Genomic DNA, 27,996 nt, shown 5'->3' on the forward strand with positions numbered 1-27,996 from the left:
GAGTACATGCAAATACTTTTAACAGGCTGGAATACACTGTTATGTGGCTTTTTACCAGAACACACATTCCAGTTATTTAGGTATAATATGAATGATTGACAAGTTTAAAATGAATGTGTGGATAGTCATGAAACCAACAACATCTGACATTAAATATCATCCATACAGTATGTAAATTATTATTATTATTAAAGGTGGACTTAAATTGGCTTGTGTCTGGATCACTTAAGGGGCCAACTGGGGGCCAGAGCTTCTGTTCTACCAGGGTCACAGTAGTACCAACATACAATGGACTCAGATGCTCCCAGAGTATTTTAAATGAAAAGTCTTAACTTGTAGGTAGGGTTCGAACGGGTAAGAAGGCAAAAGTTAACAAAAACACTGGGATCTTACAGCTGGACGGTTCACTGAAACAGATTATACACAATGAGAGGAGGGTGATAACGAGGGACAGGTGGCAGCAGGGCTAACGAGGGACAGGTGGAAAACACACAAGGGCAGGAAGTGAAGTATCTGCAACAAGAGACAAAGGTGAGTATATCAAAATAAAACAGGAAATAATTGACAACTCAGGCGTCCCGGTAGCTCACCCGGTAGCACAGGCGACCCATATATAAAGGCTGAGTCCTTGCCACAGCGGCCACTTGATTGAGTTTGACTTGTGGCAATTTGTTGTATGTCGTTCCCCTTCTCTCTCTCCCCATTTCACAATCTGCACTTCTCACTATCATAAAGGCATGAAAAGCCCAAACATATAACTTTAAAAAATAAAATAAGTGACAACTGGAAACAAGGAAAACATAACTTTAGAGTACAAGGAGACAAAATGAAACAGATTTGTAAAACGACTGTAAGAGATGCAAAATGCTACTAAGACACGACACGGCCACAAAGGAATGCAAAATGACTACAAGAAGACGCATGGGGACCAGAAAGAGATGCTAAATTACTTCATAGAGATGCAAAACAAACACAAAGACACAAAAAAAACCCTACAAAGTCAAACAACGCGACAGCAAAGAGCTACATCTGCAAAGACTCTCAGACTCTATCTCCTATAAAGGAGGGGGGACCTTTCTGTCTGTGTTCAGGGGCCCATCATCTCATAATCTGTCTGTGATGTGAATGATTCTCCTATTTTGACACAAGAGGGCAGTATTAACTTTTCTTTATGTAGCAGAAACACACAGACAAGTCTCTCAGGCACGTGTTCACCCACAGACTTCATCATTTGAATATCTGTTGTGCTTTCTGCACATAAAACGTTTTAAGGCGACAAATCTTGTGTTAAGTAATTTATTATTTTATTATTTAACACACACACACACACACATCCGTAATGAAGTTGTTACTGGTTGTTCTGCTGATACACATTCAGGGTGAGATACTTTGATTTATTTGAGTCTATAGGAAGTGCACTAACCAACCTTTACATACACAAGGTTAGTTTATTTTCACTATCTTCGAAGAGAGAAATAAAGTGATATAGAGAAAATAAAATTAGACTGCGTACAGATCGTGGTGTTGCAGCTGTGACCTGTTACAGGACATTCTGATATGCACCACTGCTCACCTAACAATAGCACAGTCACCCAAAGCACAACCTTACAGAAACTTCATCCCCAGTCAAAGAGGAAGTGAAACTCTGAGTCATGTTCCTGACCGGCAGGTTTTGTTCCCCTTTACAGCTCCAGATGTTCAATTATGCACACAGTCACTACGAAAGAAAAAGAAGTGCGGCTCGGATCAGAAATGGATGCAAAACACAGAATCTAAAGTGTGTGACATAGGCTACTGTGTTGCACATTTATGATCAACCAGCCAATAATAATAAAACAAAATGCAGATGTATTTCTGATGTGTGTACCATATTTTATTATATAAACTAACAACAATTAATTCATCTTTATTTTAAAAATGCAAATGATTTTATACTCAAAACTAATTATTTTCCATTCATCTGTCACAAAGTAATTAAACTACAACCATCTCCTGTCCTATTAGTATTATATCAGGTTGGATACTGAGATGATAAAGAGGTTTTCATGATGAATATATTAATAAAGAAATACAAAGACACTGACTCATTATAATTCATATTTTTATTTAATGATGGATTAATGTTCATGCCACATTTATAATGAATGAGGAGTTTCTCTTGGAGTGAAACTAATAACATTCAGTTTAATGTGAAAAGTAATAAACATAAAGCAGATTATGCAGAAGAAGAGTTTTAGAAAGCAACATGGACACTAAAACAGGAGTAGAGAGCTGAGAAAGTTGCAGAAACATGTGAACAGAGGAGATGTGCAGCTTGATCAGATCTCTATCAAAGCAGCAGCTTCATTTCCAGACAGGAAGTGTTGCTGCAGCTCTACTCTGAGCAGCGGTCAGGGTCCAGGGTTTGAGTGACAGGGCTCTGTCCATTCAGACTGGCCTCACAGCTCACTGAGCCCGCCTTCTTCCACTGGTCTACAGGGAGGCTCAGGGTGCTGCTCCAGCTGTAGTGGCCGTCACTCCCCAGGACCTCCAGGCTGTGTGACTGCCCTGAGGAGCTGCTGCTGCCCCCCACCTTCCAGCCCAGCCTCCAGGCTGAGGGGAAGCCCCCGCTGGCCAGACACACCAGTGTGGCACTGCCCTGCGGCAGCTCCTCTCTGGAGGGGGGGAGGACGGTCAGGGTGGGGCGCACCACACCCACTGGAGAGAGAGAGAGGGGGGGGAGGAGGAGGAGAGGGAGAAAAGACAAATTAAATGAGAGGGAAGGCTTGATAATAAATATAAATACATAATGGTATGTTCTTATATTTTATCAAATAAAACTGAGTAACTTGTGCTGATGTTGTATTCATAAAACACTCAGTATCAGACCATCAGCCACATGATTCAAGTGTAAATGCAACTAAAAAGGTTCATTAATAATAATGAATGATGACATCTTCACAAGTGATTCTTAATGTGTGACAGTGAGTAAGAGACAGAGCTGAATCTCTCATGTGAACACAGTTAAAACCGTTAGCATGTGTCTCTCTCACTTCCTTTCCACTACTGTACATGTAGAACGAGTGAACCGTGAACACAAAGATCAGCTGCATTTACTGATCAAATCTTTTCATCTTTTAATCTCTAAAATGTGTGTTTAACAAGAATCCTCATCAGATTTAAATACAACAAATCATTTTATATTTTTTAAAGTAAATGAACAACAAAAATTAACAATTCATGTAATACTGTGTTTGAGGATTAAAATAAGTTTTGACTAAATGTTACTTTTAATCATTTTCAAAGAGAGAAAAGTAACCATGAAAAATAATATTATATAGAATTAGATGAGTTATTTTCTGTTTCTTTAAATCATATTAAAGTCTTAATAAACATGAGATTTCTGCAAAGTTTCCAGTCAGATTGTGAGATTAACTTGATAAAATAACAAAAATGATCAACAACAGACAAACACTAAAATTGAGTCAAATTCAATAACTGATAAAAGTTATATTTAATATTAAATATGTATGAATTAAAAAATCTGTGGTACTTACAGTTAATGATGAGTTTGGTTCCTCCACCGAAAGTCCACCACAGTGATACAAACTCATTAAGTGGCCGTACAAAAACCTCCTGCACTGTGAACAAGCATCTATCCACTGAGAAAACTCTCTGCTGTCGCTAATAAAACATAAATATATATATTCTTTTGAATCTACAAAGTCTATTTAATAATATGGATTGAATTGATCAAATAAATGAAGATTATTTCCTTCATTTTGCTTCACTTTTCTACAGCTGGCAGAGAAACAACTCCAGTCTCTTTGTAACAAAGTCCTTTTCTTCACAGTTTTATATCAGTTGATACATGGTTAAATGAACAGGATGCTTTTAATAATTAGGATAAATAAAACTCATATTAAGCACAACTGCAATATGTTATATATCTACAGTAAACCCTGTAAGTAGATTAAAGTCAGACAGACACATCATACCAACACCAGTGAACACAAACTTATCCTTAAATCCTCAACTGCACTTCTGATATCAATATTTTCTTCCACTAAGATGATAGATGGTGTGAATCCAAGCAGTATTCCTCCTGATGTTGTGTCCCACGCTGCCTTCAGTCTGTGGAGAGCAGAGAAATCATTTCCATAGAGAGGAGGCTTTGCATCGTCAGCTGATCCTCCAGTGAACTGAGAAGGTTTATAGTCCTGTGAGTTCAACACTGCAGGACTCAGATCTGTCAGTCAACACAGCAGAAACCACAAGCACCATGACTCTCATCACCATCCTCATCTGGACGCTGGCCTGCTGCTGTTTTACAGGTTCATTCACTCAGCAACATTTCAGACATGATGTGCTGCCTTTTCTCTCCTTTATTTCTGCTGATAAATGAATGATTTGTTTTTGTCTGCAGGATGCAGCGGTCAGGTGACTGTGACTCAGCCTGCAGCAGTGACATCTACTCCAGGATCCTCTGTCTCTCTGTCCTGTAAAACCAGCCAACCTGTTTACATTATGTCTGATGGCGATCAGGATATGTCCTGGTACCAACAGAAATCTGGACAAACTCCAAAGCTTCTAATAAGATATGTGAGCACACGTGAATCAGGAACACCAGCTCGGTTTAGTGGCAGTGGAAGCAGCTCTGACTTCACTTTGACCATCAGTGGAGTTCAGACTGAAGATGCAGCAGTTTATTACTGTCAGAGTTTCCACTCATAAGCAGTGGTATGTGTTGACACAGTGATTTAGAGTCGTACAAAAACCTCCCTCAGTCAGATGCAGAGACACTGAGCTGTTACAGCAGGAACCGACTGCAGCTGCTGAAGAGGAAGAGACTCTGACACAGACCACTGAACACAGAGCTCACAGTAACCTCACCAAGCACAATTCACTTTATACTGATAAATATCTTTATTTTTTATGACTTATTGAGGAAACTTATTGAAAAACATTCAATGTAAAACCAGCATCAAGTACAAACCTCATTGTGATCTCTGCTTCTCACTTCAAGTATCATTTTGACCATTTTCTCATTATAACAGTGACTTCTCAGTTCTCATCTTCAGTTATAATCTATTTAAATCCATTAATATGAAAGATGGGACTCGGCTCAAATTAAAAGTCAGAAAAATATTAATAAAAACTTCAAGTTTTTGATCCTTTAAAACCGTAGATGGAAAAAATAAACCAGAATACAAAGTGTCATCATGTAGTGCTGCACATATTGTGCTGGATCATGTTTTACTTTAAGAGACACTTTTTCCATCATTGAGTAAACTGACGACTCTCGACTAACGTTAAGTGATTTATTTTATAGATATTTAATTTGATATTCAATGCATAACAATAACAGTGCAGAACAACTGATAAACTGTGCAATGAATCCAAATAGTGAACTCAATAACTGCAGGAAGTGTGTAAAACAAACTATTTGGATGAATTCTGAGCAGATTATTTCTTGTGAATATTACATCAGAGATCAGTTTTCAGGAACTTTTAATACAATTCTGTCTCTGTTGTGTTTTTTTAATTTGTCTTCTCAATTGTATCACTCATACATACAGTGGATATGAAAAACCACAACACCCTGATTGCATAAGTCTGCACACCCCACCCAACTAACACTTTGTGGAAGCACCTTTTGCATTCATTACAGCAGCAAGTCTTTGTGAATAAGTCTCTATTAACTTTGCACATCGAGACTTCACAATCAGAAATCACAATCAGAAATCCTTTATTAGTCCCACGATGGGGAAATGTACGTTGTTACAGCAAAAGAGCAAGAGAGTAAAGTGACGAGCACACAATTAAATAGAATAAAATACAGTAACAGTAATATAAGTACAGTCATTGATAAACATGTGTAAGAGTGAATTTTGCACATGACAGTGGTAATTGTTGGAATAGACTTTTCTTGGTGTGGTGGTCTACCATATTCCTCTTCATCTTCAGCTTTCTGACGGAGGCCAGCAGGTTTTGTGCCAGAGTATCTTGATATTTGGAGCTATTCATTATCCCGTCTATCTTGACAAGAGCCCCTGACCCAGCTGAAGAGAAGCAGCCCCAAAGCAGTGATGCTCCCACCACCACCATGCTTCACAGTCGCTATGGTCGTCACATCATAACACATTTTCCCACATGGTTTGGGGTGACTCAAACGGGCTTTGATATTTACTTTTGTAAGAAAGGGTTCCCGTCTTGCCACCCTACCCCATAGCCCAGACATGTGCAGAATACGGGAGATGGTGGTCACATGCAAGGAGTGACCAGTACCTGCCAAACATTCCTGTAGTTCCTTCAATGTTGCCGTTGGCCTCTTGGTTGCCTCCCTAATAAGTTTTCTCCTCGTCCTCTCATCAACTTTGGAGGGTCGTCCTGATCTTTGCAATGTCTCTGTGGTGCCACATCTTCTCCACTTATTGATGATGGTTTTGAGAGTGCTCCACGGTGCATCCAATGCCTTCGATATTCTTTTATATCCCTCTCCTGATTGGTACTTTTCAATAATTAGATCTGGCAGTTTCTTTGGTAACTCTTTGTGGTCCATGGCTCCCCCAGTAGGATGCAACCCCAAACATTCAAGCAAATACTACAGCAACAGCTGACTTTACTCTGCTTTGAATCAGAATCACTTTCACTGATGGCAGGTGTATGCTATTTACCTACAGGCACGATTTTGCAATGTGATGAAATAACTTTGAACACAGCTAGAGTCCTCACTATGAAAGGGTGTGCAGACTTATGCAATTTCATAAGGGTGTGTAGACCTTTCATATCCCCTGCACTTAACAGGCTTCTTTTTATTCATACGCAGTGTTTTCTCCTCCCTATCGTTGGCCGATGTCTCATTAAGACTTTGCTTGTGTGCACTGTGTGTTCTAATGCAGGACGAGGCTGTTTGGCAGAGAGGGAAGGCTCAGGAATATAGCAGCTTGTGTTCAGGTCTTCACCTTATCCTGTGACTTTAAAAAGAGAAGTGTGTCTTAAATAATAATCCAAACTTCTAAAATATCAATTTCTTTTAGTTTTCTTTACATAAATAAAAGAAGTCCAGAAATAAAGAACAATGGAATATATATATTATAAAAAAGAGTTTTACCCTCCTTAATATCAAAAAGGCCTTGTCGACCCCCACTGGGGTCCTGACCCCCAGGTTGGGAATCACTGCTCTTGAGGACACATTATCATATTGTATTTTCCATAAAGTCATCCAAGAGGCACAATTGCAGCGGGTCATTTTTTGTAACATGATTTGACCCCTGACCTCCCCTCAGTCCTATAGACGGAATCGGAGTTTCGGGCTTCCGGTGGAATCGCAATGCATGCTGGTGTGGCGGGGCTAGAAAAGTGAGCACCAACTCTACAAGGGCCGCCATATTGGATTTCTTCTCCACGTGTTTACATTGTATTTGGCTAGTTTTTAGTGTGTAATCATCGCTCTTCTAGTTATGGGATTTGGACACATTGTGTGGTGAAAGGATGTTCAAACAGTGGGAGAAAGCTAAATAAATGGGCAGAATCTCATTGTGAGCTTCACGATTGCACTCGTTTGATGAAAAATTGCGACTGCAAGCCCCCGTTCGAACTATTTCCATTTTCAACAGCACTAAAGAACAATGATAGAAGGCTAGCATGGACCAAAGCTGTAAAGAGACAGGATTACAATGGGAAGTCTTCGCGGATTTGCAGTGAGCATTTCATGCAAGGAAAACCAACAAATGAATTCCATGATCCTGAACTCGACCTGGGGTATGTAGTCTATCTACTTGATTTATATATTGACAAATGTACTTTCTATATATTGAGTTTTATAATAATGAACAAACACAAGTTAGGTATATATTTATAATAGTTTACCCTGCACTACACCACACTAAAAACTAGCCACATACAATGTAAACACGCGGAGAAGAAATCCAATATGGCGGCCCTTGTAGAGTTGGTGCTCACTTTTCTAGCCCCGCCACACCAGCATGCATTGCGATTCCACCAGAAGCCCGAAACTCCGATTCCATGTATAGATCGTGTGCATGTGACGTCACGCTTATTTCCCAACCTGTAAGTCAACCATGTTGGATGTATATACAACCAAGATTGCGCCCGTTCATATGTGAGTTGCTGCAACGCTTCGTAATTTTCTTTGTATTTAAAAGTCTAAGATTGAAAGAAAATGCCAACCTTGTGCGCAGTGTATACTTGTGGTCATAACGCTTACTCGTAACCCAGAGAAACGGTTCTTTAGATTTCCTAAAATCATCAGAAACAACGATCCACAAAAGAGGGATGAATTGCTGTCTACCGAACGCCTGTACGCTGGTTTAGCAACATAACTCGTGAGGATTTAACAGAAGACAAAGCACAATTCACCCGTGTGTGTGGCGTCCACTTTATATCTGGTAAGAGCTCAGTGCTAAAGCTATGTTTGCAATGTTTACGTTAAACATTTGTGCTTATGATATACCCGAACACTGTAAGACCTTACTTCTCCATATCGCTGACTGGTAAATAAGGCACTTTCTTTACATGTGATGCCGTTTGCTCTTTTCTTCTGTGCATGTTTTTGTTTGGCTTATTCTTGAGACTACTTCACTTGTGAAAAGCAAAGCACCGATGTGAGAACATGCTTCGCTTACTCCAGCCATACAATCACAGTGTGCGAGGATAACATCGCCGCTCTTCTCACTCACAAACCACGGCTTGAGCGGTGTATCTCGAGCTCTTTGAGAGTGATGTACACGGGCATTGACGAGCACCCTGTCATCTTTCACTGGTTTGGTAAGAAGACTACCAACCCAGCCAGAAACAAAGACATTATAAGCATCTAAGCTCTTGTATGCCTTCATTTGTGCGTTGGTTGCCCACGACGTTTGTACCACAAGGTAGTTCACAATATCCGGATATTCAATCGGCGGTAATGAATCTAAATCCTCAATATAATCCGACGGCTTTAGCGTGGACGGATCACGTCCGCAAATTTGGACTTTTTCTCTGAATCTTGCCTTTGCAGAGGACTCCAGAGAGTCACAATACTTTGAAGAAGTCGGAGTTGTATTGTTGTGATTTACACGGGCATGGACGAGCACCCTGTCATCTTTCACTAGTTTGGTAAGAAGACTACCAACCTTATCTAACCTTCCCGGGGCATCATCCCCGGAGTGTCTGTGTCTCATGTGGCAGGTTGCCACTGATAAAGTTTACGTCAGGATCAGGAATCGTGGCTGCGCCTGCTGCCCTGGTCCTGCTGGACACCAGGAAGCCTTTTTGACATAATCCTGGATTCATCCAAACTTTCTCTTTCTTTTGATCACAACATAATTTCTGTCAAATGTTGTATTTGTACTATGTTGTTTATCCTGTACACACGACATCTATTGCACGTCTGTCCGTCCTGGGAGAGGGATCCCTCCTCAGTTGCTCTCCCTGACGTTTCTTCCATTGTTCCCCCTTTAACTGTGGGGTTTCTTTTAGGAAGTTTTTCCTTGTGCTGTGCGAGGGTCTAAGGACAGAGGGTGTCGTAACCTGTACAGTCTGTAAAGCACACTGAGACAAATGTGTAATTTGTGATATTGGGCTATATAAATACATTTGATTTGATTTGATCTCATGTGAGGAGTTGTTGTGAACCTGGACAGCCAGCAGAGGGCAGCCTGCAGCTATTTATGAGCTCAAAGGACTTTGGGAAACTTTGCAAAGACAAACAGCAGAGAGATGAGGAACAGAAAGTCAAAGTTTCTACATGTTCTACATCAGTCCACAGGGAGGTGTAGCCTCTACTTACTCCACCTCATGTCTCCCTTTCTGTTTCACAAGGACAGGTGTGTGTTTCCATCTCTAAATGTATTTTGCATGATTGTAATGCTTCACTGCTCCTCAGAGTTTTAAGTTCTTGTGTCACAGAGAGTCTGAACTGTTTCATGCACTCACACTGAAAACTGCATCAGCATGATGTTGTCAATAACTCTGCTCGTCATGTTGGGGTTTCTGTGTCGGGGTGAGAGGTTTTAAAAATGTAACATCTGACTTTATAGTAGTTTATGTGTGGTGCAATATCTATCTGTTGAATACATCATACTGCTGCTCCATGTTGGAGGTTATCTAACATTTAATTTGTTATTTCAGAGTCTTCTGCCAACAACTTTCTGACTCAGACTGACGTAATCCAAGTCAGTTAGTCTTGGAGGGACTGTGACCATCAGCGCTACAGGGAGTTCAGATATTGGTTCTAACTCTCAGTTGGTACCTTCAGAAACCTGGAAAGGCTCCCAAACTTCTTATATACTCTTCATCAACTCTCTTCTCTGGAACTTCGTCTCGATTCAGTGGCAGTAGATTCTGGTTCTCAGTACACTTTAACCATCAGTGGGGTTCAGACTGAAGATGCTGGAGATTACTATTGTCTGGGCTACCATGGTGGTGGAGTGTTGACACAGTGATTTAGAGTCGTACAAAAACCTCCCTCAGTCAGATGCAGAGACACTGAGCTGTTACAGCAGGAACCGACTGCAGCTGCTGAAGAGGAAGAGACTCTGACACAGACCACTGAACACAGAGCTCACAGTAACCTCACCAAGCATTAACTACATATTTACACTAATACGTTAAATAAAATCATTCTTTAGATGTAATAACACCATATAATGTTATGTTCACATTTACTCTCAGCTGAAGAGTTGTTATTTTTTGCCTCTCTAAAGTTCACTTTATTATCAGAGTTTTTTATCCTGATAAAATCATTTATCATTTACTTTTATTTGCTACTATGTCACTTTAATCCCCAATTTTAAAAGCAGAAACTTTAATATTTACATGATGAATCCAAAGCTTTTCATTTTCCACAGGAGTATCAGTTGAGTTTATAAAAACATTTAATTTGTAACTATTCTTCATTAATAAAAAGACCAAAGACCTCATCATGTTATTTATCAGTGAAAGCTTTATTAGCAACATCATCATCAACATGACAGTTATTAAACGTTAAAACTCATATTGATGAGAGCAGCAGGTGTGTTCCTCCTGCTCCCCCCACACAGAGCTCCTGTCCTGGGCTTCAGCCGGCCCCTCTAGCCCTGACACTGGCTCCTGTGGAGGGACTGGGTCTCGCTGTGGCCGTGATGGAGGACCCTGCAGGTGTACAGCTCTCCTAACATCCAGCGCTCCTGGCTCAGGCTCAGGGTGCTGCTGCTGCTGTAGCGTCCGCTCTTCTCCTCCTCTGAGCTGCTCAGGACCCCGTCTGTCACCACTGTACCGTCCACATCCCAGCTCACCACGGCTCCCTGAGGAGAGTAGCCAGTCAGCAGGCAGGCCAGCGTGGCCGAGCCCCCAGAGAGCTGCTCAGAGGAGGGGGGGAAGCAGAGAGACTGAGGGACTGACCATGGGGCCGGCTGGAGGGGAGAGCAGAGACACACAAGGAGCAGATTAACTTCCACTGCAGGACAGACAGCTGAACATGAGACAGTTATGATACGTGACAGAGTGAACACTACTGTGGATTAGCTGTGTGCAGGATACTGTGATCACACAGAGGAGAGGAGCTGAGACATGAGAGGAAATGAAGGTTCAACAAATAATACAAAATCATAAAACTTTAAAGTTTTGAATCTTCTTCTGTGGCACTCATGATAAATCACTAAGAACTATACAACAATATGAAACATGAAGTGAAGTAAATCTCATGAAAAAGCTTCACTAATGATCATTAAATGAAATCTTCATATGGACTTTATACTGTCTGACAGTAAACAACTCATCCCTGCAATGATTTTCTTGTGGAAAAAGTGTAACATCTGTAAACAGTTAAAGACTTTGTCATCTGTGTGTTTCACTTCCTTTTCACCTCTTTAAACTGACGAACTGTGAACGCACACTGCAGCGAAACTGAGCGTACAGATAAACTCACGTATTTGTTTTAACAGCACCCACGTCAGACTTTATAAAGATGGTTAAATGTTAAAATGTACAAAATAAGAAACTTGAAATTAAAATGTTGATATTATTTTCTGACATTTCAAATGTTCCTCTGAAAAAGTTTACAACCAAACTTTGTGAAACAAATATCTGATAAAAAAAGAAAAAGAAAATTCTGCATTTATTTCAGCATAACATTTTCTTAAATACTAAAATAATATTAAACTTTGTTTTAAAAAATATCATCAGCCAAAATTAATAGAGATCAGAAAAATATTCACAACATTATCAAATATTATTTCTTGCTTTATCATATTCTGATGCTAACCTTAATTCATAATTTCTTTTTGTGTAAATAAAAATCTGTGGTACTTACAGTTAATGATGAGTTTGGTTCCTCCACCGAAAGTCCACCACAGTGATACAAACTCATTAAGTGGCCGTACAAAAACCTCCTGCACTGTGAACAAGCATCTATCCACTGAGAAAACTCTCTGCTGTCGCTAATAAAACATAAATATATATATTCTTTTGAATCTACAAAGTCTATTTAATAATATGGATTGAATTGATCAAATAAATGAAGATTATTTCCTTCATTTTGCTTCACTTTTCTACAGCTGGCAGAGAAACAACTCCAGTCTCTTTGTAACAAAGTCCTTTTCTTCACAGTTTTATATCAGTTGATACATGGTTAAATGAACAGGATGCTTTTAATAATTAGGATAAATAAAACTCATATTAAGCACAACTGCAATATGTTATATATCTACAGTAAACCCTGTAAGTAGATTAAAGTCAGACAGACACATCATACCAACACCAGTGAACACAAACTTATCCTTAAATCCTCAACTGCACTTCTGATATCAATATTTTCTTCCACTAAGATGATAGATGGTGTGAATCCAAGCAGTATTCCTCCTGATGTTGTGTCCCACGCTGCCTTCAGTCTGTGGAGAGCAGAGAAATCATTTCCATAGAGAGGAGGCTTTGCATCGTCAGCTGATCCTCCAGTGAACTGAGAAGGTTTATAGTCCTGTGAGTTCAACACTGCAGGACTCAGATCTGTCAGTCAACACAGCAGAAACCACAAGCACCATGACTCTCATCACCATCCTCATCTGGACGCTGGCCTGCTGCTGTTTTACAGGTTCATTCACTCAGCAACATTTCAGACATGATGTGCTGCCTTTTCTCTCCTTTATTTCTGCTGATAAATGAATGATTTGTTTTTGTCTGCAGGATGCAGCGGTCAGGTGACTGTGACTCAGCCTGCAGCAGTGACATCTACTCCAGGATCCTCTGTCTCTCTGTCCTGTAAAACCAGCCAAGCTGTTTACAGATGGTCTAATGGCAATCAGGCTATGTACTGGTACCAACAGAAATCTGGACAAACTCCAAAGCTTCTAATAAGAACTGTGAGCACACGTGAATCAGGAACACCAGCTCGGTTTAGTGGCAGTGGAAGCAGCTCTGACTTCACTTTGACCATCAGTGGAGTTCAGACTGAAGATGCAGCAGTTTATTACTGTCAGAGTTTCACTACATAAGCAGTGCTTATGTGTTGACACAGTGATTTAGAGTCGTACAAAAACCTCCCTCAGTCAGATGCAGAGACACTGAGCTGTTACAGCAGGAACCGACTGCAGCTGCTGAAGAGGAAGAGACTCTGACACAGACCACTGAACACAGAGCTCACAGTAACCTCACCAAACATCAACTACATATTCATGCATCATCCATATTCATATTCACCATTTAAGTCTTCTTCAATTTAATGGACATTGAAGCACTTCATGCTGAATTTTCCTCAAGTTTTAAAATCCGCAAGAACATCGTCTGATTTAAAACTATAGTTAAGAATTATTATTAATGCACAATTATTGCTGCATTAATGTGTAATCATCACTATGTTGCAGCTGGTGAAGATGGAGTTAATCGACTAATTTATAGAATACCAGAGGTTGGTTTTTTTTGCATGGCCACCTTAAACCACAGAGATATTTCCGCGTTCTTCAGGGAAGTTGATCTTTGAAAAATAATCACGTGCATTCAACACTCCCTCGCTTCACCAAACAGATTGCAATTTCTGTACAAGAAGGCTTCATGGTTCAGTTAGGACTGTCCATCTTCTTATTAGCGCATCTGCAGGTTGCGTCGGATAATGCGCTCGCGCTACTTGCGGCAAAAGTCTGAAAATGAGCGATCAGAGAAGAAAAGCGTTAAAAACAATACTTCAGTTGACGTGTCAACTTCTGTGGGTATGTCAGACTTTATCAGTGCTTTCTGCATCTTGTATTTTATATTTTTGCATTATGCCACTAAATATTGACAATAATTATATTCGGTACACATAGGGTACTTATCGCGTATTTATTTCTGTTTACGAAAATATAAAAGCTACAAGTAGAAACCCTCTGTATTTAGTCTCACATGTCACAAGTCACATGACACAAGAGTGCATATGTGCTCGTGTTTAGACAGGAACTAAGTAGAAGTACAGTAAAACAAAGCAGGTCACACACCCGAAGACACACATCTTCTATACATCTTTAACACATATCTTCTTAACGTAAAGTGTATTGTACTTTTTTTCTCTACTGGGCTATGTTTATCTTCTTTGTTTTTTATAATGTTCATATTGTTTGATTCTCTTATTTTGACAGTTCTGTTGTTATTGTTGTTTTTTATTTTAGTGGGCAATTCTGCATGCTATAAATGCATGTTTGTTAAATACAAGAACCTGAAATCAGGAGACTTTATAGCTTAGCTTAGCATAAAGACTGGAAACAGAGGGAACAGTTAGCCTGTTCAGTTTTTGTACGGAATAAACAAACAAGCTATAATGTGATGGTGAGCTTGCAAGGTGCTGATAGGTGTATTTCATGGACAGAGCCAGACTAGCTGTTTCCAGTCTAGATGCTAAGCTAAGCTAACCCTCAGCCTAGTGTAGTTGTGTTAGTTTGAGACAATGAGAGGGAGTTCCCCAGGTCATACATCAATCTACAAAATGTCAAGTATGGCACAATACATTTTGAGACTTATATCCATTGTGGTTGTTGATGTAAAGACAACACTGATGCAGACATCCAAGAGCCTGATTACACTAACATCAAAATCCATACAAAAAATACAATATGTATTATCAACAATAAACATCCAGATAGACAAAATATAAGAATGACATACAAATTAACTAAGATGATGAGATTCTTTAGCAAAGATTCCCACAAACCACAATTTAACTTTCTCTCTAAAACTGTGGGTGTTACTGTTTTTTTAAGATGCCATGCACCACACTAAAGGAACATATTCACATGGTGTTGGACCTTGACAAAGCAAAGGTCAGCAACACTAGCTTTAGGCATGAGATCCCTCGATCCTCAGGTGGCATGAGTGTGGTATTGATCGTCTCATCTATCTCTCGGCGATAAAGGAAAGCATATTTCTCTGTCTTGGTGGCTGATCATTGAGAGCTTATGGGTGTTTATATCTCACCAAGCCATGTAGAAATATTCTGTCTTATCATATTCTATTCATTTACCAGGTGGTGGGGTTGGTGGTGTGCCTAAGTGGTGTCTACCTGCTGATGAACTACAGACAGAACACCTTATTTCTCTCTCACAGCTACATCTCCCTGCCAGCTATCCTCGCTCTCGCCAGCGCTGCGCTCCTATATGCCTGCGGCTGCATCGGCTCCTGGCTGAGCCTCAGAGATTCCACCTTTCTGCAGGGACTGGTAAGGTTGTGTCTGTGTGTGAATGTGTGTGTCTATATGTGCATCAGTGTTTGGACTGTACATGATAAGGTGTTTTCTTCTCCAGTTTGTTTATCTGCTCGTGTTGGTCTTGTGTCTGGAAAGTACGGCTTCAGTGCTGGCTTATTTTCACTCTACAAAGGTATACAAGTTACACAAAAAAATAATAATGTGCACCGAAGACGTGTTGCTTCATGACACTGCAGATCATTCTGGCAAAAATGCATGTTTATGTTTTTTGTGTCTACTGTCTTTTTGTTTAGCTGGATTCAGCGTTGTCTCCTCTTAGTGGAGTGTTTCAGAACTACACAGGCAGCAGCCAGGACCCCAACTCTCAAGCTGTGGATGCTACACAAGCAGAGGTGTGTTCAGTCTCATTCATGTGAATTGGGTCATATGGGCATCCAAATACCCCAAGCATGTTTGTATATCTGGTGTGTAAATAGTGTAATATTGATGTAGCATTTCAAAAAGTCTACTATTAAAATGATCCAAAGCAGCAGCATGGACCTGAATCATATACTAATATATTCAATAATTAGCTTTAGCATGGGACATGAATCCAATCAACAACTAGAGACCATCTAAAAATAGGATCACACCAGCAAACACACGCCAAATCAGGCCAGGGGTTTAAGGTGAGGCCCCTTCCCCATTTCCTAGCCCCCTATTTCCAACGTCCTTGCACAGATCACACCCATCTTCGAACTCAGTCTTTACTTTGATCCCAACTACACATCTGTAAAGTTTCATGATGCCAATTTGGGTTAGTTTATTAATGGCCACTAGATGCTGTCTTAAAAATGGAAATCTCCCATCTTCCCTTGGTGGTCATTTGGAAATGTGTTCTTCATTAAGAGGGATTAAAATAGGGCATGTTGGGGAGGTTTTGTGTCTTCAGCTACAGTCATTACATTACATTACAGGTCATTTAGCAGACAGTCTTATCCAGAGCGACTTAAAGTGAACTAACTACAGGGACAGTCTGCCCTGGAGCAACTTGGGGTTAAGTGCCTTGCTCAAGGGCACAATGGTGGCAGCCCTGGTATTGAACTCACAATCATCTGGTGTTCTGTTTGGAGCTGGGACAGTGGATTTGGCCCTCATTTGCTCCACCTCATCTCCACAAAATCCATTCAAAAAAATGTGCTATCCCAGATGTTTTCTCTAAACTAAACCAATCACTGCCCACAATAACTTTCATAGGGTATTTTGTCTTTTATTTCCTGTTAGTTGCAGTGTTGTGGTGTCAAAGACTACAGGGACTGGAAGGAAACTTCCTGGTTCAACAGCACTGGAGGCCTCTGGGTTCCTCACAGCTGCTGCAACTCTACTTTCCCCTCCTGCGATGGCACTGTGTACCAACCACAGCAGCTTTACACACAGGTAGACAATGTGCATCTAGATCAACTCAACACTCATAAACTTGAGCAGGAATGTCTGATTGGACCCATCTGTTTCTCCGTCTTTCTTTTCGAATGTGTCTCTCTTACAGGGCTGCCAGGTGAAGCTGGAGATGAGCTTACAGTTTGTGCTGAGTTTGATCATCTGGGGCTTCCCGCTGGTGTTTTTGGTGGAGGTGCGAAAGACTGTTTATTCCGTATACACTTGATAGAAAATGCACCCTGATCTAAAAAGTCCAAAACCTTAAAACAATTATTATAATCTATTTATCATAGATGTTTTATGAATGCATCATAAGCATAGAAGGCATTTTGCTTAAAATAAGGATTTAAACAATTATCAAAATTGTTGATTCATTTTCTGTAATTGATTATTTGACTATTCATTGTTGCTCTTGAAGTGTACATTACAGTTTTCAGAGATATTTTGTTTGCTGCTTGTAACAAAGCTGAGCAGTGACATTGAACCATAACATGTTGGCAGGCCGTAAAACCAAAACAATCAGCTGAAAAACACTAAAGAGCTCTGGAGAGCTGAGAGGAACTGTAGAGTCGGGTGATCATTTCCTGTGTGTTCTTCACTACAAGTTACTTCTTATACATTACACGTTGTCATTTGAGCCATTGATGAAATACAAATATTGATTAGCGCAGACATTTTACCTGGTAAATACTGGAGAAACTAAATCCCTCATAGACTGCTGGTGGCCATAATTATTGAATTACATAGTGCTTTTCATCATTAATCAATATTCTGCGCAGATACATTTGGATTAAAGCACACTGCAGTGCTGTGGCATCTAAATATTCCAATGAAAAAAAGTGTGTCTGCTAAGTTTCAGAAGTTAATTATTGAGCATTTTGTAATTTGGCTGTTAATCTGAGTACCATTATCTTGTCTTTCCTCTTATCATGCAGGTTGTTTTGTTTCTGACGATGGCACAGCTGATGAAGGACCAACCACGTGTGGAATATAGAGTATTAGACATAAACTAAAGACACTGTGATACTATTATACTACATCGTATGTGATATTATATTGTGTAAATGGGCAATTATTATTGTGATTATTCCTGAGCTGCAGACACATGATCTCTCATCTGCACCACTACTGCCAATTAATACAAGTGTATTCCCGTACACCACAAAACATGTGGCAAGAAAGTGGTGAAATATATTTTATACAATGCAGTCATCGATATTTCTGACTCCGAAAAGATTACAATGTTTAACGAAAAGCTGTTCATTGCTTTAAATGTACTGTTGCACCATCAGTCTATATTTGTAGACTGAACAATGTCGTATGATCCTGCTGAGGACAAATAATTATTAGTGTGTCACATCTTTTGTTTAGTGAGCATGACGTGTTGCCATCAGGTTGAACGTACACAGCTTTGTTTGCCTACCTGTGCCTGGATATCTTTCGTACCCTCCAGTAGCTCTGTTAAACAAATTATGATATGTGATATGGTAGTAAGGTGACATTGTGTGTCGTCTATGTTTCTTGATTGTTGGCGTTTAAATATTTTGTACGGAGCACTTTTTTGCACTGCCGCTTTGTATCATTTTCTGAATGGAAAATAAATTCCTTTGCTTGCAATGTACTGTTGATTACACTTGCACAGCTTACTTCATGGTCTGAATACTGAATATGTCATGTCTAGTTCTGAATATACAGCACTCTCTGCACTTCCATCCAGGCATTTGGGACTGAAAGCATAATAAGTCCTGAGAATGCAAAAAGTATTGTCCAGCATTTTTCTGCGTGAGGAAGACACATAGTTATTTGGAGCAGACAAAGAATTGCATTATAAAGGTGTACTAATGCATTGATAAGGTTATTAAACAATGTTACCTATGGCTTTTTTCTAACTGTTAAAGAGGGTAAACAGACCAAACACCACATCAGGGTTAACTCTACGACTAATGTTGTATTTATGTTGCAGCAAGCCTTTTTCCACTGTAAGCCTACAACCCCCTAGTAAAGACCAGCAACTAAAGAAGACCAAAAAGTATTTTGCTGCAGGAAATGTACATATTTCAATGCATATCTGAAGTGTCTGTTACTGCATGGTTGCAATGTATTACACACTGAAAAGGATCTGTGCAATTTCATCTAATATTATTATTCTGGTGTGATTGGTAGTATATATTTCTGAATGAACTCTGAATATATTACAGCAACACATCGTTTATTCTCTATATACATCTTTACTCCAGTCTATGGATGTTGTTGACCACGCTGTCGCTTCTTCTGCAGAGGCGTGGCTGGACGTGAGTGGGCGTGGTGGGCTTTGTCACGTAGCTCCTTCCTTCCTCGGTTTCTTCTGCACTACGTGAGGCTGACTTGGAGGGAAGTGAACGTCGCAAAGAAAGGACATAATAGAAGAAGAGAGCAGAAACAACAACTACCCCCCCAAAAAGCTGGTAATGCTTAAAATGATGTGAAATGTTTCCCGGCGCTTCTCAGCTGTATGCATTGATATTTCGATGTGTGTAGGTTAGCCAAATGCGAATGACTGCCATGCCGCTCTCAGGGCCGATGGTTAGCTAACGTTAGCCTCCGTGGCCTGTTAGCAGGCCGCTGGGGTTTAGGCGCGGGGACAGAAATGCATTCATCCGACGCTCTCCAAAATAATGGCACGGTGCTTTACGTTAGCTAACCGGCAAGCGACTGCCACGTAAACTACCCTCTTAAGCTCCATATTGGGAGTGGGTTCATCTATATGCAAGCTAGTGCAGAAAGGTAATATTGAGTCGTGTTGTTGTCGGACCTGCTTGGACACATGTTTACCCTTCTCACCGGAGTGAGCGTGCAGCTGGATGGTTTTGCTAATGCTAATCAGGCCTCTGCACGTTTCCGAGTTGCAGATCAACTCGTGAATTTCTTGTGCTTTTTGAGCCGTAATAAAAATATACAAATAAATAAACAGTAGTGCACTATTAAAATGCAGTTTGTGCCTGCAGGAGATGATGTTAAGCTATTTATGTTGAGTCATTGTAATGTCAGACATCCTTAATGGCCCAAGCTGTGACGTTAATGTCGCTGGTTTGCAGCGCTGAAGACATATCAGCAGGTTTTCTGACAGCGTCAGCTGCTGTCTAGTCTAAGGTTACTACACGTGCTAGAGTAAGCTTGCTCTTTCAAAGAAAGCAGGTCAAGTTGTGAAACACTAGCTGATATTTCCATTATGCTTTGCAGACTGCTGTACGTTCAAATTCCGACCTAACCCTCATGCCACAGCTCCTGTCTGACACGCCTCTTTCCACTGGGTACGAAACAACTTGCATACTAGGCTAGTTTTCAATTAAGACTGGGGTTTATTACTTTAAATGTAATAATGCATAGGACATAAATATACTGCCTTGTCGTCTGGGTTAATCCATTGGGTGCATAGAGACATTTATTTATTTTTATTCTCTTAAAATGAGCCCTGCTTGTGAAGATACAACAATGTCTATTTTTTCCTCACTCTGACAATCAAGGTTTTATGTCACTGGGGAAGTTCCCACCCTTTATGTGAACCACGATCACACTGTGGTTCAGCAACAGCTATAACAGCTTTAAAATTGGTTAACTGTACACAGGAAATAAAAAGGTGGATGTCCCCTGCTTTTGCATTGCTGGCAGTGTGACTGTCAATCTCCTGTGTATGTCCTGTTTTATCCCATTTGAATCCTATTAGGCTGACCACCTTTTTTAAAATTATTATTATAAACCTGAACTGGCTAAAGCTCCAATCCAGAAAAGTCAATATTGCAGATCATACAAGCCCTCATTAGCCCCCTGGTCATGTGCCGACTAATTTCATGATGCACAAGTTAGCTGATACAATGCAGAAGCAGGTACCAAAAGATATGGCTCATACCTGCAGCGACATGGTAAATGACATGTTTTCAAGCCCTGTGCACGCCCCAACATCCAGGAAATGATTCAAGCATGCAATAATACAAATGGATAAAACAAAAAAGTAATTAGTCATTTATCGGCACCAAACTTGTTGCCACGTAAAACAGAAATGAAATGCTTGATTCAACCCGAAGAGCCTTTAAAGCTACATAATAGTTATCTCTGGGATGTCTGCCCAAGCTTTTTGTTGGACCTTTCCACCTGGGCCATCAAGGAGTTGCCAACCATTTCTGGTGATGTTGTGTTTATCCAAACAAGCAGGCGGTTTCTTCTTTTAATGTCATGGTGTCGGAGGTTTGCTCACTGCCGTGTTGATGTTTGCTTTTGTCTTCAGCCTCAGGAGCAGTGAAGTGTCTTCATGGCAGTTCGTCGAGGACACATTAAGTACTTGAAAGTGAGTATGTGACCGGGATGATATGTCCAAAAATGTTACCGCAATGTTCTTTCTTTGTATTAATCAATATAGAAAATGATGTATAACTATTACAATAATCTGCTTAGAACAGAACCCAGAAGGTTATTCATGGTTTATAATATCCAATTATTTAAAAATCCAAATTCAAGGCATTTTATCATGGGAATGTTTGAGATTTGTTTTATCGCACAGACCCATTATCCACTGAATGTCGGTGATCAGATGTTTCTGGTGTTCGAGTAGTTGACCAATAGATAGATACTTTATTCATCCCGAGGGAAATTTAGGAAAGATAGATGGATAATAATCTAATCGAATGCTTAAATCCTGGTATACGGTAGCAGGACATTTGTCTGCAGGAAATGTAGAGATTCACAATAAAGTTTCACTTCACTGCTGAGAATTGGACGGTGCCTTGTTATCAATGTGTGTGTGTGTAAAGGATTTTACGACGGTGATCTGTTATTTTGCTGGAACTGATGATTTGAAATGAGACAAAATCAGGAGAAACCAAAAACACACTGATGCCAGCTCCCACCAGCTTTGCCCATGTTTACTGGTTTAATACAGGACTCTCATTCATCCTCTCGGGCAGTGTATCTAACCCACCAGAATACACAATCGCAGCCCTTCTCTTGCATGAATGGACCTCTGTCAGGTTGATCGCTATATTGGCTTTCATTTTCAGGCCTGATCCCATTTCAGCCACCAGCAAATGTGTCCACCAGGACACGCTCTGCTGAACAGACAGCAGAAACTACCTTTTAAAAAGTGTTTTGAAGTCACGTGATCAGACGAGACTGTGACTGAGATCATCTGTGTTTGAAAAGAGTTAATTATCTACTTAGCAAATGTAAAACTTGTGCTTGACTTTCTATTGTACATTTCCGGTTGGCTTAGTGTAAACCGCGACTTTGAGACAGATTTGCAGCTAAGATCCAGTCACATGCTTGTGTAATATAATTAGTAACCATTGTGTGGCCGTTAAAGCTTTTAACGCCTGGTTTTCTGCTCTTGTTAAAAACTGTAATTACACGACATTCAGGGTTTTCTGCCAGAAAAGCAGTTAAAGCCCGATAATTTGGCAGTGGGGCATGTCGCTGCTATTGAAATAGCTGGTCCACCTTAAAGGTCAGCCCACTTTAAGTGAGTCTGAATTGTTGTTGTTGCCAGTTTAGGGGCTAAACCCGGTTTCACTTTAATCCGGGAGTCAATGTAGGGCCGGCAAACCGACGGCTAGCGAGACACTGGCGGAAACCCCGGCATGGATACTCGTGTCCCTTTTCGACCAAAAGTAGCAGGATTTACGGAACATTTTATTTGTACCATTCCTGCAGAAGAGACTTTTTTTGTGCATGAACTAAATTGAGTCCCTGGTTTCTCAGGTCGAATGATAATTATATGTACTTTTCATGTATTTGTTTAATGCTTGAGAGATTAACCACAAACATAATCGTTCCTAGAGTTGGGGAAAAACAATTTAATTTCTATCTTTTATTATTAAATGTTGATTTTCCTCTTAGAATCAGTTTGTTTCTGCAGCAACACATTTCAAGACCTGTGTAGTGCTCCAACTAATGATGATTATCATTATAGATGAATCTGCTGAATGATTTCTATCAATTCATTTAATAACTGTTTTATCTATGAAATCTTGAAATGTAGTAAAAATGGCCGCTATAGGATCCTAGAGCCGGCGTGACATAATTTGAATTGTTTTATTTGAACCAACAGCAACACAAATTCAAAGATTCCTTAAAATTGCTATCGTATACAAGACAGAAATGATCAAATCGTGGCAGGGACCTGTACATTTTCTGTTGATCAATGAGCCAGTTAATGGTTTGAGCTCTAGTTTTGCGTACGCTGCGTACTTACCGTGCTTTGTGTTTTCCGTCCCACCTGGCCGACCTGCAGGAGGTGTATGACATGTCAAACGGTTATGAAGACCACATGGGAGGGGACGAGGGGAAGGACTCCAAGACCAACCTGATAGTGAACTACCTGCCTCAGAGCATGACGCAGGACGAGCTGCGGAGCCTCTTCAGCAGCATCGGGGAGGTGGAGTCTGCCAAGCTGATTCGAGACAAAGTCGCAGGTATGCTGCTCTCTGAAGTGATAAGACCTGTGACAGCCCAGATGGACACTTATAAACACAAGAATTTGTTTTAAATGGCAATGAATTTGTGTTACAACCTCTGAATATGGCAGTGGTGGTTCAGCTTTATGACATAAAGAAAGGTTTGGCCTATCGCTCAATTTCAAACGACCTTTATTGGCAGGATATCTTCCAAAGGCCTGTTTTCTGGCTCCTCTGTCCTCAGTGATTTTTATATTGTAATTTTTATTTGAAAGATATCCCAAATGAATTTCCTGTTTGAGTTGGGTAGTAGTTTGCTCAGTTTTTCACCACCATAGACTTGTTTTATTTATTCCAAGCAGTCCTGTAGACAGTCTCTTTGTTTGTTTGTTTATTTAGACTAGCATGCAATGTTAAGATTTGTTTTTGTTTTTAAATATTTATTTGTTTGCAGATTTTTTTTAACTATACAACATTTTTTTGTTTTATTTTATTGTTTTCCTTTTTTTTTCTCTAGGCCACAGTTTAGGGTACGGATTTGTTAACTATCTTAACCCTAGTGATGCAGACAGAGCTATCAGTACACTGAATGGACTAAGGCTACAGTCCAAAACTATCAAGGTAACGTGCAATAAGGTGTTCTACAATTCTCAAACCAAAGATGTCATGTCATATAACTCTCCTGTGGCTCCTGTGCTGTCCGCTAACTAGCTAGTACATGTCAGCCCGAGGAAGTGATACTGCTTTTACAGCTCACTTACTGCCCTATCTGACATGTCTGTTAAGTTTTTACTTTAATTTTTACTTCTTTTATTTGACACATTCTGTCAAATTCAATGTATTTAATTTCTAAAAAGTACCATTTCTTTTGTTGCTGTAATGTTTTTATGCTTCTCATTTTTGCTCAGACTGAAGACTTGAAACCTAAAAACCACATACAAGATCATTTTATTTAAAAACAAAACCTTTCAGATGAATGAGTTGATGATTGTTCCTTATAAAATAAAGATAATTGCCCATTTAAACCCACGACAAATGATAAAATGTCAAGTTTATTAGATTTAAGTACGCATTGTACTTTTAATAGTTTTTTTTATTACTTTGTTTTGTACATGTGTATCAGTAGAGTTTTAATCGGGGAAATTGTTGCTTCCTGTTGCTAGGTTTCATACGCACGGCCCAGCTCTGATACCATAAAGGATGCCAACCTGTATATCAGCGGCCTGCCAAAGGCCATGACCCAGAAAGATGTGGAGGACATGTTCTCGCGTTTTGGACACATCATTAACTCTCGTGTACTTGTTGACCAGGCAACGGGTACGACAGGTGAATGACTTACTTACTTATCAAAAATTCTCTTCAGTAACATACCGCCTGGTTATCCCGCTTATATCAGAATGTGCTGTCAACAGCTGCTCTCTCACACCCAGGCGCGTCCCGCGGAGTGGCGTTCATCCGGTTTGACAAGCGGGCAGAGGCAGAGGAGGCCGTTAAAAGCCTGAATGGCCAAAAACCACCCGGAGCCGCTGAGCCAATCACAGTGAAGTTTGCTGCCAACCCAAACCAGGTGAAGAACACGCAGATCATCTCTCAGCTCTACCACAACCAGTCCCGACGCTTCGGAGGGCCCGTGCACCACCAGGCACAGCGCTTCAGGTGAGTTGTGAACGTTTGTGTACACCTGAACATTAAGCCACAAATAGTTTCAAAGCAAGTAATTAGTCAATGAATTACTGGCTCTTGTCAGCACCAGTACGTTATCGCTGCCATTGCTCTGTTTTATTGTTGCTACTCTTAGACCGGTGACAGCTGAGGCGACGGCTTGTCTTAACCCTCATTTATCCACATGGTCAGTAAACGTAACACGAGGACACGCGTCATAGAGCAGGATTGTGTTGTTTTTTGTTTGACAAGTTTTTCAGTTCACTAGAAATGAGAAACATTTGTGGAAAGAAAGATGCACTTCATGTTCTTGATAATGTCTGTTTTTATTAAACTTGTTTTAATTGTTAAGAGTAAAATAAATTAATTTACACAAATGGGGCATTATTACAGTTTGCATACTGGTTTTTGTTAGGTAATTATTCCCTCTAATATCTGTTCAATATAGCCGTGAAACCATCTCATAAACAACTGTATTTATTAAAGTTTCCCGCCAAAAACTACATTTTACAAGAATACGCTGACAAATAACGGTATAATTTACTTTCGCCCTGATATAAATTTTTACTGAGCCTGAATGCACCGCGGTGCAACTCATGGGAACCTCCATTCATCGGTGGATAGCAGCTGAACTCTAACGTCGAGCAGCTCTCCTCTCCTCCTGCCGATTTCAACACTGTTTTGTTGTTCACAATGTATGATTGATGTATGATTGATGTATGATTGATGTATGATTGATGTATGATTGATGTATGATTGATGTATGATTGATGTATGATGTACTGATCGAATCAGAAACCACACTGCTTTGTTTTTGATGGAGGAGTCTTAGAGAATACAGAATATCTTTGTTTTGACTATTGCTTGGTCAAAACCAGACATTTGAGTATGTCAACTTGGGCTTTAGGAAATTGTGATGGGCACTCCCCCCCCAATTAATCAAGAAAATAATCATTATTTGCAAATAGTTCATTATAATATTATAGAAATGGTTGTGGTTGTAACAGACTTTCACTTTGGTGAGTCCACAAGAACTCTAAACATTTGTCATTTCCAGGTTCTCCCCCATGGGCGTTGATCACATGAGCGGTGTGGGAAGTGTCAGTGTTCCTGGAAACTCCAACTCCGGCTGGTGCATCTTCATCTACAACCTGGGCCAGGACGCCGACGAGAGCATCCTCTGGCAGATGTTCGGCCCCTTTGGCGCCGTCACCAACGTCAAGGTGATCCGAGACTTCAACACCAACAAGTGCAAGGGCTTCGGCTTCGTCACCATGTCGAACTACGAAGAGGCGGCCATGGCCATCGCCAGCCTGAACGGCTACCGGCTTGGAGACAAGATGCTGCAAGTGTCCTTTAAGACCAGCAAGGGCCACAAGTAAAGAGAGCTGGACAATCGGGTGTAGAGGAGAGATGGAAATGACCTGCGCCAGAGGGCAGAAGTACGAGTTTTCAAAGTCTGGCACATCTGTTTGGGTTTTAGTGTATTCCGAGTTAAACGATGTTCACTCTTCTGCACCTTTGTACTTGTCTAAAAGAGAGTTCTGTTTTTTGTTTTGTTTTTTCATCTTTATATACTCATGCTTAGGGCTTGAGGACACTCGGTAGTTTTAATGTTTAGTGAGGGGATGGAGAGGGCACAATCCCATGATTTCCCCCCAAGATAACTTTTTGAAAATTATCTAAAAAAGCTAAAATACTGTCCGTATGTGTTGCATGTATATCTGTGGGGGCTAGATAAAGGAGGCACGCAAATCTTTCCGAACAGTGCACAAAAAAAAAAAAAAAAAAAAAATGCGGAGCATTAAGGAAAGCCCTGCAAATTGTTCTCCAGGTGTTGACATGTCTGTGGATGATTTAGTCTAAAACAAAATGTGAGGAACATTATTTTGCTCGTAGCCAGTGGTTGTTTCGTTTTGGAAAAGCAGTGCTCTGTTCTGGATCCTCGTCATAAGTAGAAATAGAAGCCTTAAATTATCATCCAGTGGACACACAGACCTACAATACTACTCACTGTCTCGAGTCAATCTAAGAGCAAAGCACTTTTAACCAATCTGCTTTCAGTTGCTATGAATCAGTCTTTTTGATGTTAATCTATGACTTACTCATCCTACCAGGTTAACAATTTTAAACATGGCTAACTTTGGAGGGACATGTTTTTGCTTTGTTATCCCTGTGTTAAGTGTCTTTTTATTCTAAGTTGTATTTCAGGAGAGTCCTGTTGAATATGAACCCCAGTCAATGAGTAGGAAATTAAGATGGACCAAAGGCAGGGAGAGATTTGATTACCGCAGAAGAAAAGTTTTCTGAGCAGATTTAAGGTAAATTTATACCTTCTTTTGTTTCTTTTGTTTAGTTTTTAGAAAAGGTACTAAGGTTATATCTGACGCCGACTGAGAGCAACATCCCTTTGGCTCAGTATGTCGTTCTGTTTAGTTTTTTCTTTTATTTCAATTTAATTTGTTTTCTTTTTGTTTGAAATCTTTTTTTCTTTCTAAAGGCAAAGATTTCTATTTGTTACAATGTAAGTTACAAACTTGTTTTAACAAGTGTTTATCTCAAGTTTGGAGAGAAATGAATGGCCTTTGTTAATTATTTCATTTTAGATTTGCTTTCTTTTGTTTTGGTTGTTTCACTTTGAGCATAAACCATTAAATTTTATTTCTTTTTGCCGAAAGTTTTGTTTGGTTTGTTTCTTTTTTTTATTTACCTTTTTTTTTCTCTCTTTTCTTTTTTTTTTCTTCTTTTTTAAAGATTTGGTTTGGAGTTTTGTTTTTCTTGTTTTTCTTGTACCAAACCTGCAGTGTTGATAAAATCTCCCTGATCAAGCCAAAACGGGCTGTTACGAAAAGTGTTTCCACCGGAGGC

The 27,996-nt window shown here is 40.0% G+C and overlaps 2 protein-coding genes and 3 gene segments (V, D, J or C); 3 read left to right on the forward strand and 2 right to left on the reverse strand.

Annotated features, from left to right (window-relative positions):
* Positions 1-2,084: 2,084 nt before the first annotated feature.
* LOC115004868 (immunoglobulin lambda constant 6-like) lies at positions 2,085-3,972 on the reverse strand. The segment is given in 3 exon segments: positions 2,085-2,697; positions 3,537-3,620; positions 3,969-3,972. Coding segments are annotated over 3 exon segments (411 nt in total).
* A 180-nt stretch (positions 3,973-4,152) lies between these two features.
* On the forward strand, positions 4,153-4,727 carry LOC115004867 (immunoglobulin kappa variable 4-1-like). The segment is given in 2 exon segments: positions 4,153-4,313; positions 4,406-4,727. Coding segments are annotated over 2 exon segments (360 nt in total).
* A 6,182-nt stretch (positions 4,728-10,909) lies between these two features.
* LOC115004866 (Ig lambda-2 chain C region-like) lies at positions 10,910-13,472 on the reverse strand. The segment is given in 3 exon segments: positions 10,910-11,375; positions 12,275-12,312; positions 13,446-13,472. Coding segments are annotated over 3 exon segments (363 nt in total).
* Positions 13,473-13,948: 476 nt separating this feature from the next.
* On the forward strand, positions 13,949-18,270 carry tspan37 (tetraspanin 37). Of its 2 annotated transcripts, XM_029426597.1 has the most exons (7): positions 13,949-14,162; positions 15,449-15,640; positions 15,726-15,800; positions 15,922-16,020; positions 16,892-17,044; positions 17,154-17,237; positions 17,980-18,270. In XM_029426597.1, the coding sequence occupies exons 1-7, from the start codon at positions 14,100-14,102 to the stop codon at positions 18,055-18,057; spliced, it is 744 nt and encodes a 247-aa protein (XP_029282457.1). In that variant the 5' UTR covers positions 13,949-14,099; the 3' UTR covers positions 18,058-18,270. The 2 variants fall into 2 exon arrangements, with proteins under 2 accessions (XP_029282457.1, XP_029282458.1); XM_029426598.1 differs by lacking the exon at positions 15,726-15,800.
* Positions 18,271-19,378: 1,108 nt separating this feature from the next.
* Positions 19,379-27,806, forward strand: elavl1a (ELAV like RNA binding protein 1a). 6 transcript variants are annotated; one of them, XM_029426592.1, is made up of 8 exons: positions 19,389-19,488; positions 20,264-20,334; positions 21,306-21,365; positions 23,292-23,484; positions 23,984-24,087; positions 24,630-24,792; positions 24,879-25,122; positions 26,186-27,806. In XM_029426592.1, exons 3-8 carry the CDS (start codon positions 21,330-21,332, stop codon positions 26,508-26,510), a joined length of 1,065 nt encoding a protein of 354 aa, XP_029282452.1. In that variant the 5' UTR covers positions 19,389-19,488; positions 20,264-20,334; positions 21,306-21,329; the 3' UTR covers positions 26,511-27,806. The 6 variants fall into 6 exon arrangements, with proteins under 6 accessions (XP_029282451.1, XP_029282455.1, XP_029282453.1 ...); XM_029426594.1 differs by having other exon boundaries at positions 23,304-23,484; XM_029426591.1 differs by lacking the exon at positions 20,264-20,334 and having other exon boundaries at positions 19,379-19,488.
* The last annotated feature ends 190 nt before the right edge of the window (positions 27,807-27,996 follow it).

The sequence above is a fragment of the Cottoperca gobio genome, unplaced genomic scaffold, assembly GCF_900634415.1.
Source record: "Cottoperca gobio unplaced genomic scaffold, fCotGob3.1 fCotGob3_205arrow_ctg1, whole genome shotgun sequence".
NCBI lineage: Eukaryota > Metazoa > Chordata > Actinopteri > Perciformes > Bovichtidae > Cottoperca > Cottoperca gobio.

Excerpts from the sequence above, each read along its gene's own strand:
- tspan37 (XM_029426597.1), top strand. The coding sequence starts at position 14,100 with ATGAGCGATCAGAGAAGAAAAGCGTTAAAAACAATACTTCAGTTGACG. Across the intron at positions 14,163-15,448 it reads TGACGTGTCAACTTCTGTGG|GTGGTGGGGTTGGTGGTGTG; the intron begins GTATGTCAGACT and ends TTCATTTACCAG. Across the intron at positions 16,021-16,891 it reads TGGATGCTACACAAGCAGAG|TTGCAGTGTTGTGGTGTCAA; the intron begins GTGTGTTCAGTC and ends ATTTCCTGTTAG.
- elavl1a (XM_029426591.1), top strand. The coding sequence starts at position 21,330 with ATGGCAGTTCGTCGAGGACACATTAAGTACTTGAAA. Across the intron at positions 23,485-23,983 it reads GATTCGAGACAAAGTCGCAG|GCCACAGTTTAGGGTACGGA; the intron begins GTATGCTGCTCT and ends TTTTTTCTCTAG. Across the intron at positions 25,123-26,185 it reads CACCAGGCACAGCGCTTCAG|GTTCTCCCCCATGGGCGTTG; the intron begins GTGAGTTGTGAA and ends TGTCATTTCCAG.